We start from the raw sequence: 16,684 nt of genomic DNA, 5'->3' as shown, positions 1-16,684 counted from the left end.
AACACAGGTACTTTAGCAGAAGTTACTTTAAATGCAATTCAGGAAGGGTTAAAAAAAAAAAAAGGAGAGAAAGAGAGAGATGTTGGGGGGGAAAGATGGGGTTGCCAGGCAACAGAGACAAACTATATATAAAGCAGAACAAGCTCCTGGATGAGTCCCCGCGTGCGCGGCTCTCGGGGAGATGCCAGCGCTCTGGTCCCCCGGCCCGGGAGGCAGGACCTACCGGGATGCCCTTGGTCTCCAGGATGAGGCTGGGCACATGCCGTGCAGACAGGCCGACGCGGATGGCGTTACGGATGCTTTTCACCAGCTCGGGCCCGAACGAGTGGCCGGAAGCCATCTTCAGGAAGAGAAGCACCCTCTCCTCCCCGTCCTTGTTGTACTGGGGGACGCAGAGGCTGTCTGCCACCTCCTCGAAGGCCTCCACTGGAGACACAGGGGAAGGGAACACGCGCTCACAGCGCCCGCCACGGCCAGCTAGCAGGGAGGGGGAGGCCAGCCCCCCGGGCCTGATGGGCACGGCCGCCTCTCCCCCACCCTCCCGGGAAGAGACCCTCCAGGGGAGCACGCAGGAGAGCGCCCGTCTCCGGCGGGGAGTCAAGAGCTGTGGCTTGAACTGCAGTGGTCAACGTGTTTATAGGAAGCCAAACACAGGCCTCCCCGGCTCCACTACACGCCGATTTAAAGATAAATAGGAAGCAAGTGCCTGTGGTGGGGACCCCGCTGCAAGGAGGGACAAAGGCTCAAGGCAGGGGGAGCAGGACTCCGGCCTGGCTCCGACAATCTTGGTGTGACATCAGTAGGACGCCACCTCCCAGGGAGGCTGACCTCGGGACCTGCGTGGAGCACTTTGAAGGCCCACGGTTGACTCTACTGTGCGGCTGCGAGGCCCACCGTCTTTATATGGCGTCCTGAACGGCGCTGTGGGACCTCGAGCAATCCCAACCTCTCTGTGCTTCTCCTTCACCCATACAGAGAGGACATAATTAAGCAAGCCAAGGTTGCTCACTGTGAAGATAAAATGTAATGGAACAGGAATGGGCCTCTGAGGCTTTGCAGCCATGAGCAGTGTGGACAAGGTATGTTCTGGAAAGAAGGACACGTTCACAAATGTCCATTCTCACCACTGAGGCAAACAGACTGGAGTTAGCGCCAAAAGGCAGGCTCTCTGGAAAGAGGGCTCTGGGGCACACCCTCCTTCCTTCCTGGATGACCCGAGAATAATTCAGGAGAAAGTGAAACACTTACCAATGTTATAGATTTCCGAGCTGCCAAATCGCACTCCGTTGGGGTTGAGTGTGCCGTCGCTGGGAAGAGACAAGGTCATGAACACACAGCCGTTCCTGAGTGAGGCACGTCACCCGGGGACGGTGGGGAGGCATCACCCCCTTTCCCCACGGCAACACTGGGCCCCGTCATGAAGCCTCCCTCCCCTTGCTCCTTATCCCTACCGGTCCCCTCTCTCTAAACTCCAAGCCAGACAACAAGGGAGTCCCCTTTGTGTGGAAACACCTGTCACCTCCCTGCCCCTTCCCACCTGTACAGGTGTTCTGGAAGGGCTGTTGCTACGGAGGACGGACACACCTTTGCCACAGACCCACTACCCCATGCTGGGGCCCAGGAATGTGGATCAGGCCCAGACCCGGCCCCCAGGGAGCCAACACGGAATGCCCCCTGTCCCTGCTCGGATGCTTTGGCAAAGGGGGCTCCTGGGAAGAGAAGCTGTCTGAAGACCCCTCACCTCCGGCCCAGCATGCTGATGCCCCCCGTCTTGGGGTTGATTCTGCAGAAGTCACCGTGCACCCAGACACCTGCAGGGAAGCAGAGGGGCTCAGTCACCCCAAGGAGAAGGGGTCCTGCCTGGACAGACGCCCACGGCAGGCATGACAGCAACAGGAGGTTCATCAAACAGGTACGGAACGGGGCTGGGGCCCGGGGTAAAAGTGGATTAGCCCATCCCTGCCCCCAGGAGCACAGCATCTAGCAGGGGCCACTGAGCGCCCAGTTCTGACACGCACCAGCATGCAAGAGAACGTCACTCCTTTGGGCACCCACAAGGGCCTCAGGAATTCACAGGGTGGGGACCAGCCCTGGCAGTGAGGGTGCGAGAGGGGGCGGGGGACGGTCAGTGGGAGCTTTGGGAGCAGGCCTGACTGAAGCCACTTTAGGAAGTCAGGGTGGTCTGGGAGAGCTGAGGGGGCAGGTCTGGAGGGGCTGGGCCCACCCCTGGAACGGAACAGAAGCACCACGACCAGAGGCAGGCTCCTAACGGAGACCCAAGGTAAGGCACGAGCCATGTGCACAGAGCTACCTAGCTGGTAAACCGCGGGCGACACGGAAGGCAGAGGAACGGGGTGGAGGGGCAGGGATCAGAGGTGACTGATCATCTGTGCCAACCCCGTGTGGCCCGGCGGACAGTCGAGGCCTGGGCTGGTGGCATTCCCGGGGAGGCCCTCGTCCGGACACAGCAGAGCTAATAGCCTGAGCCTCAGCCACATCCTCCAGGAGCAGGAAAGAGAAGTCATGCCTCAGCGGAATTGTCAAGGGAGCAATTAAAGCGGCCAGAAGCTTCCTCCTGCCGCCCAAGGCAGTGACCCGTGACCAGCCGCACACTCGGAGGCCAAACGGGTGTGAACGACCAGGAGCACATCCCGCCAGCTCTGCGGCCACCCGGAAGTCACCTCCCCAGGGGCAGCCTGGCCTCCTGAAATGGGGCCCGAGTCCCTGCGGCCCAGAAAGGGAAAATATCAAATAAAACCAGCTTCGGGGCCTTCACAGAGAGGACCTCCTCCCCCGCAATGCTGGAGGCGCGAACCCCATCCGCCCGCACCTGCCCGGGAGGCGCCACCGTGACGAGACCTTGCGCTTATTCCCCGGCTCGTTCACAGTCATGACCAGACCGCACGAGCAGCGACGGAGGCTCCCGCCCAGGTGCAGACCCAGCTGAAGGCCAGGACGTCTGTCCGTCTGCAGGGAGTGTGGTCCCTGGGAGGCAGTTAGGGAACGGAAGGACTCCGGGGCTCCTTTTTTCTGATACAAAAGAGAACTATAGGCCTCCGGGTCCCTCTCCCTCCTCCCCTAGCTGAAGAGAGAAACCCCTTCCTCCTAACAGGACTCGTGAAAGACTCGGGTACACAAACAGGAACAGATCATTCCCAGGACTGCGAGTGATACGCCAGGTTTCTGCAGAAGCACATCCGACAGCTGCTCCGAACGCCGTCCCAGGGGACAGGGCTGGGGACGCAGCCGCAGGGCCACCCCCTCCACGGGTCCTTTCTCATCTGGGGACCGGGCGCCCGACCGACACAGAGTCTGGGCCGGGCAGAGCCGGCTTTCCCAGGAGTTTGATCATGAATGCGAGACCCCGGAAATGAAGACAAAACGCAAGACGCAAAGGCACCCTGAAGGAATTGTCATTTGTGAAAATAAAATGCAGCACTGCCGCCTCGTACAACGTGAAGTTGGGAGGAAGGATTCTCACGGGGCTGGTGGCTCTGCCGCCAGGTTGTCACGGCGCAGGAATGCAGGCTCCCTGCGGGTTCCCGCGCCCGGGGCCAGCAGAGCACTGGCTCCTTCCACCCTGTTTCAGCGACCGCACGCAGCGCAAAGGGAGAGACCCAGCCTTGCTCTTGCTTTCCTCCTGCAGGAAATCTAGGTAAGCATGTGTCTTTGTATAGAGAGAACAACAGCACAGCTGTCCACGTCTGCAAAGACACCATCGTGAATAAACTGCACACCCACACACGCTTCTCTTATGGGAGGACCGAGGGCTCCGTGAGTTATGACTCGGAGTCTCCTTCCGCTTTGAGCTCTTCTGCTGATGCGGGCTGAGGGAACCTCTGGCTGTCTCCATGTCCAAGTTCAAAGTCCCAACAGTTGATGTGTGTGCTTGGCTCCCGAGTGGAAATGTGGCCCCTACACTCATCCATACCCATTTTATTTCCCTTTTTGTCTTGGCTGCCAGGAAACTCGGAGCTGAAATCACTGCTTTGTAGAATCAGAAGAGTCTAAGTCTTTCTTCAGTCCACTTTTAAAGTCTCTTTAAATTTTTACTAGGTTTTTAAAAATTATAAGATATAAAGAAAAGCAAAACAGCTCATAATTCGCCCACACAGATAACCCTTTGTCGTGGATTTATTCACACACTTGCACACACATACTTCCTTTTAAAAGTTTACACAAAGAGATACTGTTCCCTCTGCGCTGAACTTCTTCTTTTCGCTTACTAATGTCTTGGATATCACCGCCTGCTTACGTTTTCACCTGGCCTAACTATGTGAGTTTGCTTGCTGCTCCAGGAACGACAACCTTGGCCTCCAGCTGTTTCCCTCAACACTAATTCCAATACAGTGTCAGAATCTCCCAGGACAACATGGACAGTCAGGTTCCACCTGCGTTCCTCCGGTCCACGACCAAGGGCTTCAGAGTTCCATTATCTTACCTGCCTTCCTCTTCCCGCACTGGTTCACACATCTCCCACCTACTCCCAGAAAGTATCTGAGAAACTACTTATAAACCCGATTACATAATGAGATTCTTTCAAGAGAATCAGAAACCCTGCCCTGGGGGTAAGAGGACTGCTGCAAACAAGCAATGATTTCTGCTCCGAGCTTCCTGGCAGCCAAGGCAAAAATGGAAATGGCAATAAAACAGGTCACAATACTCGTTTTCTCCAAGAGGGAAGTTCAGAAAAAGAAGGAAGGAAGGGAGGGAGAGAGGGAGGGAAAGGAAAGGCTCTGAAATCAATCCTGAGAGACATTTATCCTGTTGACTGTATATACGATAAGTTAGAGGAAACACAGCTTCCAAAGACCAGTGAGCCGTACTGCAGGAGACAGAGATGGATTTTTAAGACAGATTCTCCCACTGAGGTTCTTTCTACTCCTTTTGGCCTCTCTACGACAGGAGGTCCTGCCCTGTCCTTCAGGGTCACCTGAGGAACATTTCTCTCTACATTAGCTCCCTCTATGCTGCCTCACTCCGTCTGGACAGCCGCACGCTGGCGGGATCCAAGGCGGGGCTCACGCGTGGCAGGTACCCAGGAGGCTATGCCACATCTGGGGCGCTCCTCCGACGCCCACGTGGGGTTGCGATGCCAGATACAGTGGTTTTCACATGGGACGTGTAAACACGCAAGGCCAGGGGGAGAGACGGGAGGGGTCCACGGCGAGTTCTGCTCCTGCCGGCCACCTGCCCTTCTCTGATCCTCCATGAACCGTTACCGCAAAACCAAATGATCTTTCTGGAGACGGAAGCAAGCAAGACGGAGAACACCGCTCTGGGACAGAGGGCTTACTAAACTGTGACTCAGACAGCTGTGAGAACTCGAGGCTGCTTATGAACGAAGGACAGATGGAGACGGGAGTCAGAGCTTGAAATGAAACACTTCCCTGCTCCGGGGCAAGGCGCCACTCGGAAGATGAAACGCGAGGGTGTCGGTCTGTGTGAGAGTGACAAGCGGGCTGCGGAGCATCCCACCCCCAACGTGCTCCTCCTCCAAGACCTCCATGAGGACTGGGTGAGGGTGCGTGCCCAGCGGAGAGGAGGAGGCCCAAGCCAGATTCCTCCTGAACACGCCGCTTCCATCTGAACCGGCGGTCCTGGGTAAGCGTGCAGCCCACAGCCCTCCCACAGGCAAACCGGGGCTCGTACTGGGGCTCGTGCCGGCCCCCGGCAGCCGCACCTGCAGCCCAGGGGCTCTGCACACAGAGGCCAGCTAAGCAGAAAGCAACCCCACCAGGGCTCAGCCTGTTCAGCATCTGACTCGTGGTTTCCACGCAGGTCCTCTGCACTCAGCAAGGGTCGGCTTGCTCACGTGCTCCCTTTCTCTCTCAAATCAACAAACCGTAAGGAAGTAGAAGCTAACCAGACGCCAGTTTCACATGATGGCTCCAAGCGGAAGGGACAAGATCCGGATCCCCACGCATCCCCGCCCCCTGGTGGAAGGAGCCGTGAGCAGCTTCACGGGCGTGGGGGGTGGGGGTGGGGTGCGGGCAGAACCAGACCCGAAGGCCCAGCCCAGAGGGAGTGTGGGCGGCTCCCTCCGCATCCCCCACCGCCGGGCCTACCTGGGAATCTGGAGAAATAGGCCTTCCTGTACTTGGTCCCGTTCTCGTCGTTCCAGAAGTGCGTGGGCTGGCAGGGGACCGGCTTGGTGCACACCAGCTCGCCGCTCTCCCCCCACACTGCCTGTCCTGCTCCGGGAAGGAGAGACTAACCTGAGCACACGCAGCAGCACGTACCCTGGCGCACACGCTCCCCATCCCCTACACCATGTACTTGGGACCGACCCCAGCGACCTTCCCTCCGGACCCACGCCCCCCCAAACCTCTCTTCTAAAGGGAACTGATTTTCCCCACACGTGTATTAATACGTTCACGCCATCGAGACACGGCTCCGAACAGCCAAGTCATCCCGCGTGTCTCCAAACTGCGCCCACGGCCTCATGCTGTGTGCACCCCGCACCCCGCTCGGCTCTCCCAGTGTGGGCTTGGGGCGCCTCGCTCGTCCACTATACGCCGCGCCAGCACACTCGTTTTCACTGCTTGTAACTGTCCACGTGCGATCGCGGCCATTTATTCCTCTGGAGGACGAGCTCTGTATGTTCCCGACTCTGTTCCCTACCGCGAACACGCGGCGACAAACCCACTCGCACGCCTCTCCTCGCTCGTATGCGCCAGTGCTTCTCCCAGGAGTAGAATCCCTGCACCACGCGGTCCCTACCTCTCTTCATTACTCCCAATCTGCAGGCTAACTGAGTCGCTCCGAGTCCCACCTGCTCCCACAGGGCGCCCGGTCTCCGGCCCCGGGCACCGCAGAGGCTGTGGAGGCCGAGGAGAGGGCAGCACAGCAACCCTCCCAGGGAGCAGGTCCCTTTACCCAGCACCTTCCACACTGTGACAGCGCAGGACTGGCACTGAGAAGTCACCATTCCACGGGCGCCCACGGGGGCTCCTGGGGTTCCCCATTTCCTCCCCCATCACCTAGCTCCTCCCATCCCACCGAACCCCCCAGAGAGGCGACAGACAGACAGCTGGGAGCTGCAGAGATGGGCCGTCAGTTTCTCTCTGCCAGGAGCACCTCCCCCAACCAGGCCAGAGAATGCAGCAGTGACCAGGACCCAAAGAAATGGTTCAGACGATGGGGAAGAAAATAGACATATGGGGCCGAGAAGCTCTGCGAGCACCAGGAAAAGTCCTCTTCTGAAAGTCAGAATCGATTTTCAGAAAGGTCTCTGGCAATATTTCCCATGAACTGGAGAGGGAGGAATCCTTCCCGTGGTCTCCAGGCTTCCAGCCCCTAACCTGACGGGGCCACCACGGCTGATGTCTCTCCCTCCTCCTCACCCAGACTCCCCATGCACTCTGTCAGGCTAAAATAATGGTGGCTGCAGGGCAAATTTGCACAGTGCACACACCACACGCCAGGCTAGGCCCTGTTTGGTGCTAGAGACACAAACAGGCTTTGCTCATTTATCAACGGCCACCAACAGGCTATAGAGCAAAAGCTCATCCTGACACCGTCAGAGGCCAACACCCCGGCTCCCTCACTGGGTCCGTGTCAAGGTCAGGGGGTCACAGGAGCAGGACAGCGGGGCTGCCTGAGCAGCATCTCCGGGCTTTGGATGCTGGGGGAGCAACAGCCCTCCTGCCGCTCCTGAACACACTGCTGTGCTCCGGCCCGACACTGACTTCTCAGGCAGGAAGGCCGGAGGGGACGGGGGACAAGGAGCCCAGTGGGCACCTAGAAGGACCCCAGTCTGCACGTGAGCTGGGCCACCCCTCTCGGGGAGGTTACACATCCGAGAGCTCCCGAGCTACCGGTCACGCCCAGAAACAGAAAGAAAGGCAGTGAGCGACGCCATCACCTTCCTCGTTCCAGGCTTCCACGGCCATGCCCAGGTTCCGGGCCTGAATCTCCCCTCTGTAGACAGGAACAGAAAAATTCTGGCCCATGAAGCAGGAGATGATGTCGGTGCCCCCTGCAAACAAAGGGAAAGGAGAGGCAGAATTCAGAAGACCTGAGATGAACAGCTTTGGTTTTGACTGGTGAACACCCAGGGAGGAAGACCCCAGAGGGATCTCTACTCTTTCTCCCGTAGATACAGATGCACGGATGGTTAGCGCTTCTTTGCAGGGAGAAATGAGCGAGGTGATTTAGAAATTTCAGCAAAACGCCTGTGTCCGGATGATTTATGTTTTGACCAAGTCTTCCTGCTGGACGACAGACAAAACGAATGACGTCTCATGGTCACAGTGAAATTCGAGACTGGGGCTCACGGGACATGAAGGCTTCACCCATGAGCCCAACCTCACCAGCACCACGTGGGCAGATGCGTCACATACGGAGGCCCTCTGCGGAGGCCGGAGGAGCCGCACCCCAGGGGTCCGTGCAGGCCGGGTCTCACAGAAGACAGAACGCATCGGGCAGGAAGCACGCTGGGGTGCCAGGAAGGCGTGGGATGCTCTTGGGTGACCTTGGGACGCCTGCGGCGCCAGCCCGGGCTGAGGGGCTGAAACACGCCGAGGTCCAAGAGCACTAGATCAGCCAGCAGGCCACCTCCCAAAGCTTCTGCACCGCAGCGCTCTGGGCAGGTAATGTCCTCCGGGAGGCCGAGGAGTGGATGTGAGCCTCCCTGCCACCTGGCTGGAGACCCTCCCCACACGATCATCTAACCCATGTCGGGCACCGCATACAGCCGCCTCCTGCCTTTCCCCCAGAGCATCTCGAAGAGTGTTTTGTGTCAGGAAAGGAGAGCTGCTATGTTCCAAGACTTCATGGCTTTCACAGAGTGACACACAGGCGGCAAACATTTATACATGTCACCTGTCACGAGGAGAGTGACCCCGCTAGATAAGTGGCCCAAGCCACCCACTCGGTGGGCAGCAGTTGCTAGGACAGGCCCCTGGAGTCACACTGTACAATCCGTCCCTTTTAAGGCAGGCAAACTGAGGCCCAGAGGGAGAAGGGATGTCACAAGGCCACTTGCAGATGCTGGCCGGACCCTTGCCTGCCCTGCTCGCCTCAACAGCTCAAGTCCCCCAGCCTCGGGCCATGGGTCCCGCAGGAAAGCAGAGGCCTGTCGGGGCAGCTTCCAGCTTCAAGCAAATCACACAGTAGCTTTTAAAGACATGTTCTCAGGGGCACCTCATGTTCTCAGAGGCTCAGTTGGTTAAGCAGCTGCCTTCGGCTCAGGTCATGATCCCAGGGTCCTGGGATTGAGCCCCGCATCGGGCTCCCTGCTCAGCGAGGAGCCTGCTTCTCCCTCTCCCACTCCCCCTGCTTGTGTTCCCTCTCTCGCTATAACTCTCTCTCTCTATGACTCTCTCTATCAAATGAATAAATAAAATTTTTTAAAACAAATAAATAAAGATATGCTTTCAGAAATATAAATTAAATTCCTCTCAAGATTTTGATGAGCTAAGATAAAATTAACCACAAGTCACGCTGTTAAGGGGGAAATATGGACCAGCGTGAATCCTAAGTTAAATGAGTCTCAGCCCATCCAGACACACTCTCCCACCTCCATACAGACACCCGAGGGGAAACGAACACAGGCTTCTGTGGGGGAAGGAGGAAACCACTCGGGGTGGACACCACTCTGCTTCTTTTTTGGATTCTGAAGATTCTGCAACATGCACAAGTTGTCTTCATACAACTTCACGTTAGGAAAAAGTGAAGAGAAAAAAAAGTCACTTGAAACACACACACACGGGTGTACACACGCCACCACATATTCCTTCTGTCGATCTACAAAAATGACCACACATATCTCTGCAATCTGCTTCTCTCACTCAACGTATCACAACTGTCTTTCGGTATCAATGAAGACATCTCCATCTACATAAGAATATTCACCATAGCCCTCCTAACAGCTGCAAAAATTCAGAACGCACCACACATTATTCAATGAATTCCCTTTTACCCAGCACATAGGTAACTTCTGGCTTTTAACGAGCATAAACAACGTTGCAACAATTGTTCTCGTACCTGGCCAATCCTTATTACTTACAGATTCTGTATTTGCAAATGCTCCTGCTCACGGACACTGATGACCTCAGAAGCAACACTCAGGGTGCTCTCAAGGTCATCGGAGAACACGAGCCAAGTGGTGGAAATCTCGAGACGCCCCACACGCACGTCCGCAGCCACAGGGCCACAAGGCAGTGCCCTGCTCTGGCTTCGGCTCTCGCGACAGAGAAGACCAGGAGAGAGCACGGGCGGGGGAAGGGAGTGCAAGGGGCTCTGGCTCAGGACCCAGCTGCACTGCACCCATTGGGGGGCTGCTCCGACAAGTCTGTTAACACTCCTAAACCTCGTTTTCTCTTCCATAAGATAAAGACAACAGAATCTACCAGAAAAGGGTTGTTTCCAGAATATAAGATCATAATTGATGCGAGATACGTGTGTGTGTGTGTCCCTTCCCCAATGGTTCCGTAGTCACTAACTCAGCAACTTCCTAGAACTTAACTATCATGAACAAGAAGAACCAAACGTGCACAGATGTGCGCCCTGCTGTTTACCCGGGACAAATTCAAGGCAGCGGACCTGTCGGGTCCAAGGCCGTGCACGCTCATGGGGGGCCAGCCTGGTCGTGCCCCACCTCCCCTGCTTCCTCCCGGACCCCCCACGGCGCAAGCCCTACCAGAGATGGAGCCCAGGAGGACGCTGCTCTTAATGCACTTGTAGACGTAGTCGTAGCTCTCGGCCTTCAGAGGGGAGCCAGTGGACAGGATCGTGTGAAGCGTCTGGAGACTGTGTGTTTCCACTAGGGGGAAGAACCACAGAGAGATTAAAACGAGACCCGACACCCCTGTTCTGGCTCGCGTGCAGGAAACAGGTAAGAGGGCGGCTCTGGGCTCCTTGGCTGGCAGGGCAGGGAGGAGGCCAGGCGTCCTGAGGGGCACACTGACCTGGCTTCAACTGTTTCTCTTCAAGGACGGCCAGCCACTTGGCACCCGTTCCGAGGATGGTGATGCTAAGGGCACAGGAGGGAAAGAAAACAGAAACTCTCAAGGCTCTTGCACATTCCATGCTCCAGAGCTTTTTAAAATTAGTGATTTGCTTCTGGCAAGTTTGCAAAATCCAAGACACATATTTTTCTGGGCTGAATTAATACCTAGTGTTCAGTAAACACCTGTGTTGACTGCAGGTTCAGCAGGGACAGGCCGGCGCACTGACTCCCAACACGCTTGGAGCCCGGCCCCCTGAGCACACGGCTCCGTGTGACAGACAGCGACTCGTCCACCCGCCCACACTCCTCCCAACTGCAGGGTGTTTGCCCTTTGGGGACCAAAGGAGGCCAGAAAACCGAGACCCCTCAAGTCCCAGTCCCACATGAGCCCCTTCCGCCGAGGTGCAGAGGGCGGTGGGACCTTCTGTGGGAGCAGGGCGCGTGCTGGGCGTTCGGGACCCACCCCCGGTTCTTAAGTGACTTAAATGACTTCTTAAATGATGCAGCTCCTCTCGTTCCGAATGTTCAGAGTCTACGGTCCTTTGCTCCACGTCCGCACTCAGAGAACAATGCCACGTGGAGAAGTCGCTGCGTTTCCAGGGGCAAGCGCTCCTGATGGCTCCAGCAGCCAGGCGGCCCTGGACCAACAGACCAGCTCCATCACTAAATGGTGCCCTCCCTCTCAGGCCCAAAGGAGGCTGCAAACATCAAAGCCCCTTGGCATCCCTCTGGGCAGCCAAAACCTTATCCCCCCACCCCTGGGTGGGAGACAGCCACATGCTGTCCAGCACCAGGGCAGCTGGGCTGGGAGGAGCCCTCGAGCCTGCTGTCCTTCGTCCCTCCCGGCCCCGCTCTTCACCACCAGCACCTGGCCGCCAGGAAGCCCCGAACCTAGACCTCAGGCACCTCCCGGGTTGCTGTGCCCAGAGGTGGCTGCTTCAGGAGGGGAGGCTGTGGGGGGCCGTGTATACAACCCTCCCACGTCCCCTGTGGTTACTGCATTAACTCGGGCAGGATGATTCCCAAACTCAAGACCACCTCTGAGCACTACGGTGTCACCCTTCAGGAATGGCTACATTTTCACAGAAGACCAGGCACGCCTGCAGCCTCTGATGGCGGAGCAATGGCCACCCGCAGCGCCAGAATCTCCGACCCCAGCCACACCAAAGCAACATGCCCCTTGCTGCTCATCCCCTTGGCCCCCCACCACCACCGAAATCAACGGCTCTCTGTGGTTCTTCCCATATCCCTGTGAACCCTGACCTTGGCAATGCACGGAGACTCCAACCAGGTACTAGACCTGCGTCACAGGCCAGTACGTCTCAAGAACCGGAAAGTCGGGGGACCTGGGTGGCTCAGTGGGTTAAAGCCTCTGCCTTCGGCTCAGGTCATGATCTCAGGGTCCTGAGATCGAGCCCCGCATCAGGCTCTCTGCTCAGTGGGGAGCCTGCTTCCTCCTCTCTCTCTGCCTGCCTCTCTGCCTACTTGTGATCTCTCTCTCTCTATCTCTGTCAAAAAAAAAAAAAAAAAAAAAGAATGGGAAGGTCTCCCCACCCGACTCCAGGGCTTGCAGGAGCCGCGTAAAACCACACTGAGCCCGCAAAGCACGGGAGCTTGGTGTGGGTGCTCAGCGCTGTGTATTTTTAGGGATAATGGCTGGGGATCTGCACAAAGCACCAGGCGGCTTCCCAGCTGGACAGGAGCCGCCCGCCATGCCCCACGGGCGGCTCATAGACAGCCCCTCCGAGGCCGCCCACCCGGTGCCTGGGTAACTCCATCTGCCTAAGACCCACCAGCCTCCACCGCCCTCGTCCCCCGCCCCCCACAATGCATTCTCCACTCAGGAGCAAGACTTTGCCTTCACATACACGAACCCGGGCTGTGTTGCTCCAAACATTTCAGGGGTGTCGCGTTTCGTGCAGAAAAGCCCCCACCATCCAAGTCGGCCCGAGGGTCCCCGAGGGACCAGCCTCCACTCCCAGCCCCCAGCCAGCCCCACATCCACTCTTCACTTTCACAGCACAGAGGTCTCCTTCCCTCGCACACCTATCCCAGCCCCAACTTAGGGCCCGGGCACTCACCATCCCTCTGCCTAGAGTGTGTTTTGCGTCCCCTCCCCAGGCCTGAGGTTTAGGCCGCGGAGCCCTTAGCCTCGGGAGGAATCCCGGACCTCAGGGCACCAACAGCACTTCTTTCTCTCTCCTCCTTCCCCCATTCACGTGCAGCCCCACAAGGGCAGGGACAAGTCACCTCCATCACTGCACTGCTGTGCACGCCTCAGAGCCCGGCAGGGCACGTGGCGCGGAGCAGACAGGGTGTGGACGTGACCGTGGTGGACAGCTATCCAGCAAGTCCACTCTGCCATGTGAGCCGGCCAGTGTGCCCCCGGGAACTCTCCCACCCAGAGACAGGTGACACGGGGGAACTCAGATGGCTGGCCTGGGTACAAGCAAAGCCTGGACAAAAGACCCCAGAGCTCTGGCCCCTACTCTAACCCAAATGTTCCCCAAGCCAGACTCCCGGAGCCCAGAAGAACACTCCAAACGACAAAGAAAATTCGTCTTTTAAAAGAACCTCATTGGGGCACCTGGGTAGCTCAGTCAGTTGGGTGTCTGCCTTCAGGTCAGGCCATGATCCCAGGGTCTTGGGACGGAGCTCCCCATCGGGCTCCCAGCTCAGTGAGGAGTCTGCTTCCTCCTCCCCACTCGTGTCCTCTCTCGTGGTTTCTCTCTCTCCCAAATAAATTAATAAAATCTTTAAAAAAGAAATAAAAGAACTTTGCGTCTACAAAATAAATATTCTGTTATCAGACATGTTAGTAAGCCTCTGGGCCAACACATTAAAGTCATCCAAGATTTCATTCGTACATTAGCCCAGGTTATTTAAAAAACCCAGGAGCCTTGAAATGGCCCACAAGGACCCTGCTGTCCAGCTTGGGAAAGCCACTCCTCCTGCCACCGACACGCAGGATTTTATGTGACCTTATGTAACTTGGTTTTAATTTTCAGTGGGGGGGCACGCACAAGTGAAGGTCAGATGAAGGTCTCCCCCCACACCTGACCTGCTCCCCTCCATGGCCATTGGCAGTCAGAGCAGGGGTTCAAGGCCCACAGTCCTCCCAAGCACCCCACCCCCGGCTCCCACCCGAATGCAGACCTGCACCAACCTCCAGGAACGGAGCAGGGACGCTGCCGGCCAGGTCCAGAGGGGCCCTCCGATGGCCAAGGCCACGTCTATGGCAGCATCTGGGGCACGAGCCAGCAGGGCTGCTGGAAGGCAGATGCCCAGGACATGCCCACTACATCGGCCCAGATCCCACACCTGTGACTGCTCAGACACACACATACACGCTCACTCACACACACTCATGCACCCATCGCCACATGCACCCACAACCACACCTTGTTCACACGTATTCACACACACACTTTGATGTACTCGCACACACCTCTGCACACACTCACCCACACAGGCAGACACATATACTCTTGCCCACACACGCACATACTCTGCACACCTGTGTCACATGCAAACACATACACAAATGTATGCGTGCACGCACACACACACACTCACACACACACACACCCCAGAAGGCGTCCCTACCTGGAGCCCAGCTCCCGGGTATTAAGGGTAAAGCTCTTAAAGTCATCTAAGTTCCCAGGGATTCGATTAACCTTTTGCTGGAAACAGTCTCATTAGGAAATAACCTTCCTTGCCAATATTATGAGCCAAATGTCAGAATTTAAATATTACCCAGGCCGCGCAAAGTTATATTTGAAATATTAATGACCATGAATTTAAAAACATTAGTGGCTCCTTCTGTCTCCCCACCGTGAACAGACTCAAACTGAGAGTGAGGCGCGTGTTTCAGAGCACCGGGGCCTCCAGACTCCCAGAGCTCTGCGGCTTCTGTGCTGGTGCTCCCGGAGCCACGATCATTAGGCCAATGGTGACCACGGGCCACCAGGGGGCAGATGCTTCCACTGGTTCTGATGAATCTGTCCACAGAGAGAGCATTCCCAGAATGGTCCCGACACTGTCCCCCGTGATGACGAGGAGAGGAGCCAGCAGAGAGAGGGAGGCCCAGCCTCTTTCCCCACGCCGGCCCCTGATCCCCAGGATCCCAGCTTGTCACCGACCGAGAAACTAGCCATCAGCAGGAGGCCCTCCTGCAGCAACTATAGAAGCAACTATAGAAGCATTTTGGAGCAACCTTGTGCCGGGTCCAAGGAGATTCCAGGGGACAGCTGACAAAGGCAGGACTGTCCTCTTGCCATGGGTCTCGGAAGGCCAGCAGTGGGAAGCCCAGACCCTGGTTATGCCCCAGTGCTGGGCTCTGTCCCTGCCCCGCACAGGCATATCCACACCATCCCCGAACAGCCTGTTTTACCCGCAGCCCACCCCGGAGCTGGGGGAGCCCAGCACGAGGCAGAACCCTCGCCGGCCCTGGCCCCCTTTCTCCTGGGCTCTTCCAGCAGCTCAGGCTCCAGAGTTACAGACACAAGATCACATTCCCTCTCCTGATTCCCCGAAGTTTCAAACTCACTCCTGGCCCTGGGGGTGGCCCCGATCTCCTTGGCCGGTCCCCGTCAGGGCTACCTGCCCCTTCCTACCCTCCTTGGCAACCTCACCCTCCCGTACCCTCCCACACCCTCCCGCGCCCTCCGTGCCCACCGAGAGGGCAAGCACTCCCAAGACGGCACCAGTGCTACGGCAGTCAATGGCAGTGTGACTCCGTGGCGAGCATGGCATCCTGGCACCTACCCTATCCTGTCAACCAGGTCCCAGAGCACGTTGGGTGTGGGCACCAGTGGGGAGCCGTCGTACAAGACCACAGCCGCCCCTGTGGCAAGAGCCGACACCATCCAGTTCCACATCATCCAGCCGACCTGGGACAGACAGAAGGAACACGGTGTCAACCGAGCGCCGGACCAGGTGCCTCACCTCTGCCCCTCAGCGTCTCACGTCCCGACACCGAGCCAGCGGTCCGCAAGGACCCCCCACCCCGATGCACGACGCTTGCCCCAGCAGCTCCACGCCTAGATTGCCTCGTACGGACCCACAACACACACGCATGCTAAGACAGGTCAAAGGGTGTTTCCCACAGCCTCGCTGGGGACAACGGGAACCAGAGAGCCAGGAGATAGGAGATGTGGTCCGGCCACCACAGAAGGGGTCCCACACATGCACACGTGCTGTGGAACACCACAGGCCAAACCTGTGAGGTCACATCAGACATTTGGAACAGCACGTGGCAAGCTTTCAGGAGTCAGCCCACCGCGGCCATCCACAGGAATGCGGCCCGCAGTGACGGGGACCCGTCTCTGAGACGAGCTTCTGTGTCCAACAAGCCAGCACGGAGGCTGCAGCGTACCCACACCCACAGCCGGAGCCCTGGGCAGGCCTCCACATGGGCCACGGGCCACAGGGAACACGTAGACCACATGTGTGAGCAAGACCCACACGGGAGCCCCTGGCCCGGGAGGACACGGACAGCTCCCCACACACACACGTGTGCCATGTGAAATGTTCCCCAGACAAAGGGAAAGCCTCCTTTGTTGTTGTTATTTAAGAAAAATTTCAGGGCAGAAAGAACTGGCCACTGCGTTCCCATCCATGCAGGGGAACTTGTGGGCGTTTCCAGAGCTGAACCAACACAGCGAGGGAGCCAGGAGCCACGAGCCAGAGGAAAGCTCCAGCAGGAGTCTCCGCCGGGCAGGCCAGGGG

The 16,684-nt window shown here is 57.5% G+C and overlaps 1 protein-coding gene across 4 annotated transcripts in view; it reads right to left on the bottom strand.

The window, feature by feature from the left end:
- Nucleotides 1–16,684, bottom strand: part of AACS (acetoacetyl-CoA synthetase) — an 80,514-nt gene that overhangs the window by 31,371 nt on the left and 32,459 nt on the right. For 2 of the 4 annotated variants that reach the window (XM_082698651.1, XM_082698652.1), the window contains exons 10-17: nucleotides 15,722–15,846; nucleotides 10,914–10,978; nucleotides 10,646–10,768; nucleotides 7,868–7,981; nucleotides 6,069–6,194; nucleotides 1,742–1,811; nucleotides 1,249–1,307; nucleotides 224–426 (exon numbers count right to left, since the gene is read on the bottom strand). In XM_082698651.1, coding sequence (XP_082554777.1) covers nucleotides 224–426; nucleotides 1,249–1,307; nucleotides 1,742–1,811; nucleotides 6,069–6,194; nucleotides 7,868–7,981; nucleotides 10,646–10,768; nucleotides 10,914–10,978; nucleotides 15,722–15,846 — 885 coding nt within the window. The remainder of the gene's footprint in view (nucleotides 1–223; nucleotides 427–1,248; nucleotides 1,308–1,741; nucleotides 1,812–6,068; nucleotides 6,195–7,867; nucleotides 7,982–10,645; nucleotides 10,769–10,913; nucleotides 10,979–15,721; nucleotides 15,847–16,684) is intronic. The other 2 variants (XM_082698653.1, XM_082698654.1) reach the window with 2 other exon arrangements.

This window comes from Mustela nivalis (assembly GCF_964662115.1).
Source record: "Mustela nivalis genome assembly, chromosome: 14".
In the NCBI taxonomy this organism is placed as follows: domain Eukaryota; kingdom Metazoa; phylum Chordata; class Mammalia; order Carnivora; family Mustelidae; genus Mustela; species Mustela nivalis.
This window is presented reverse-complemented; position numbering and strand designations above follow the sequence as displayed.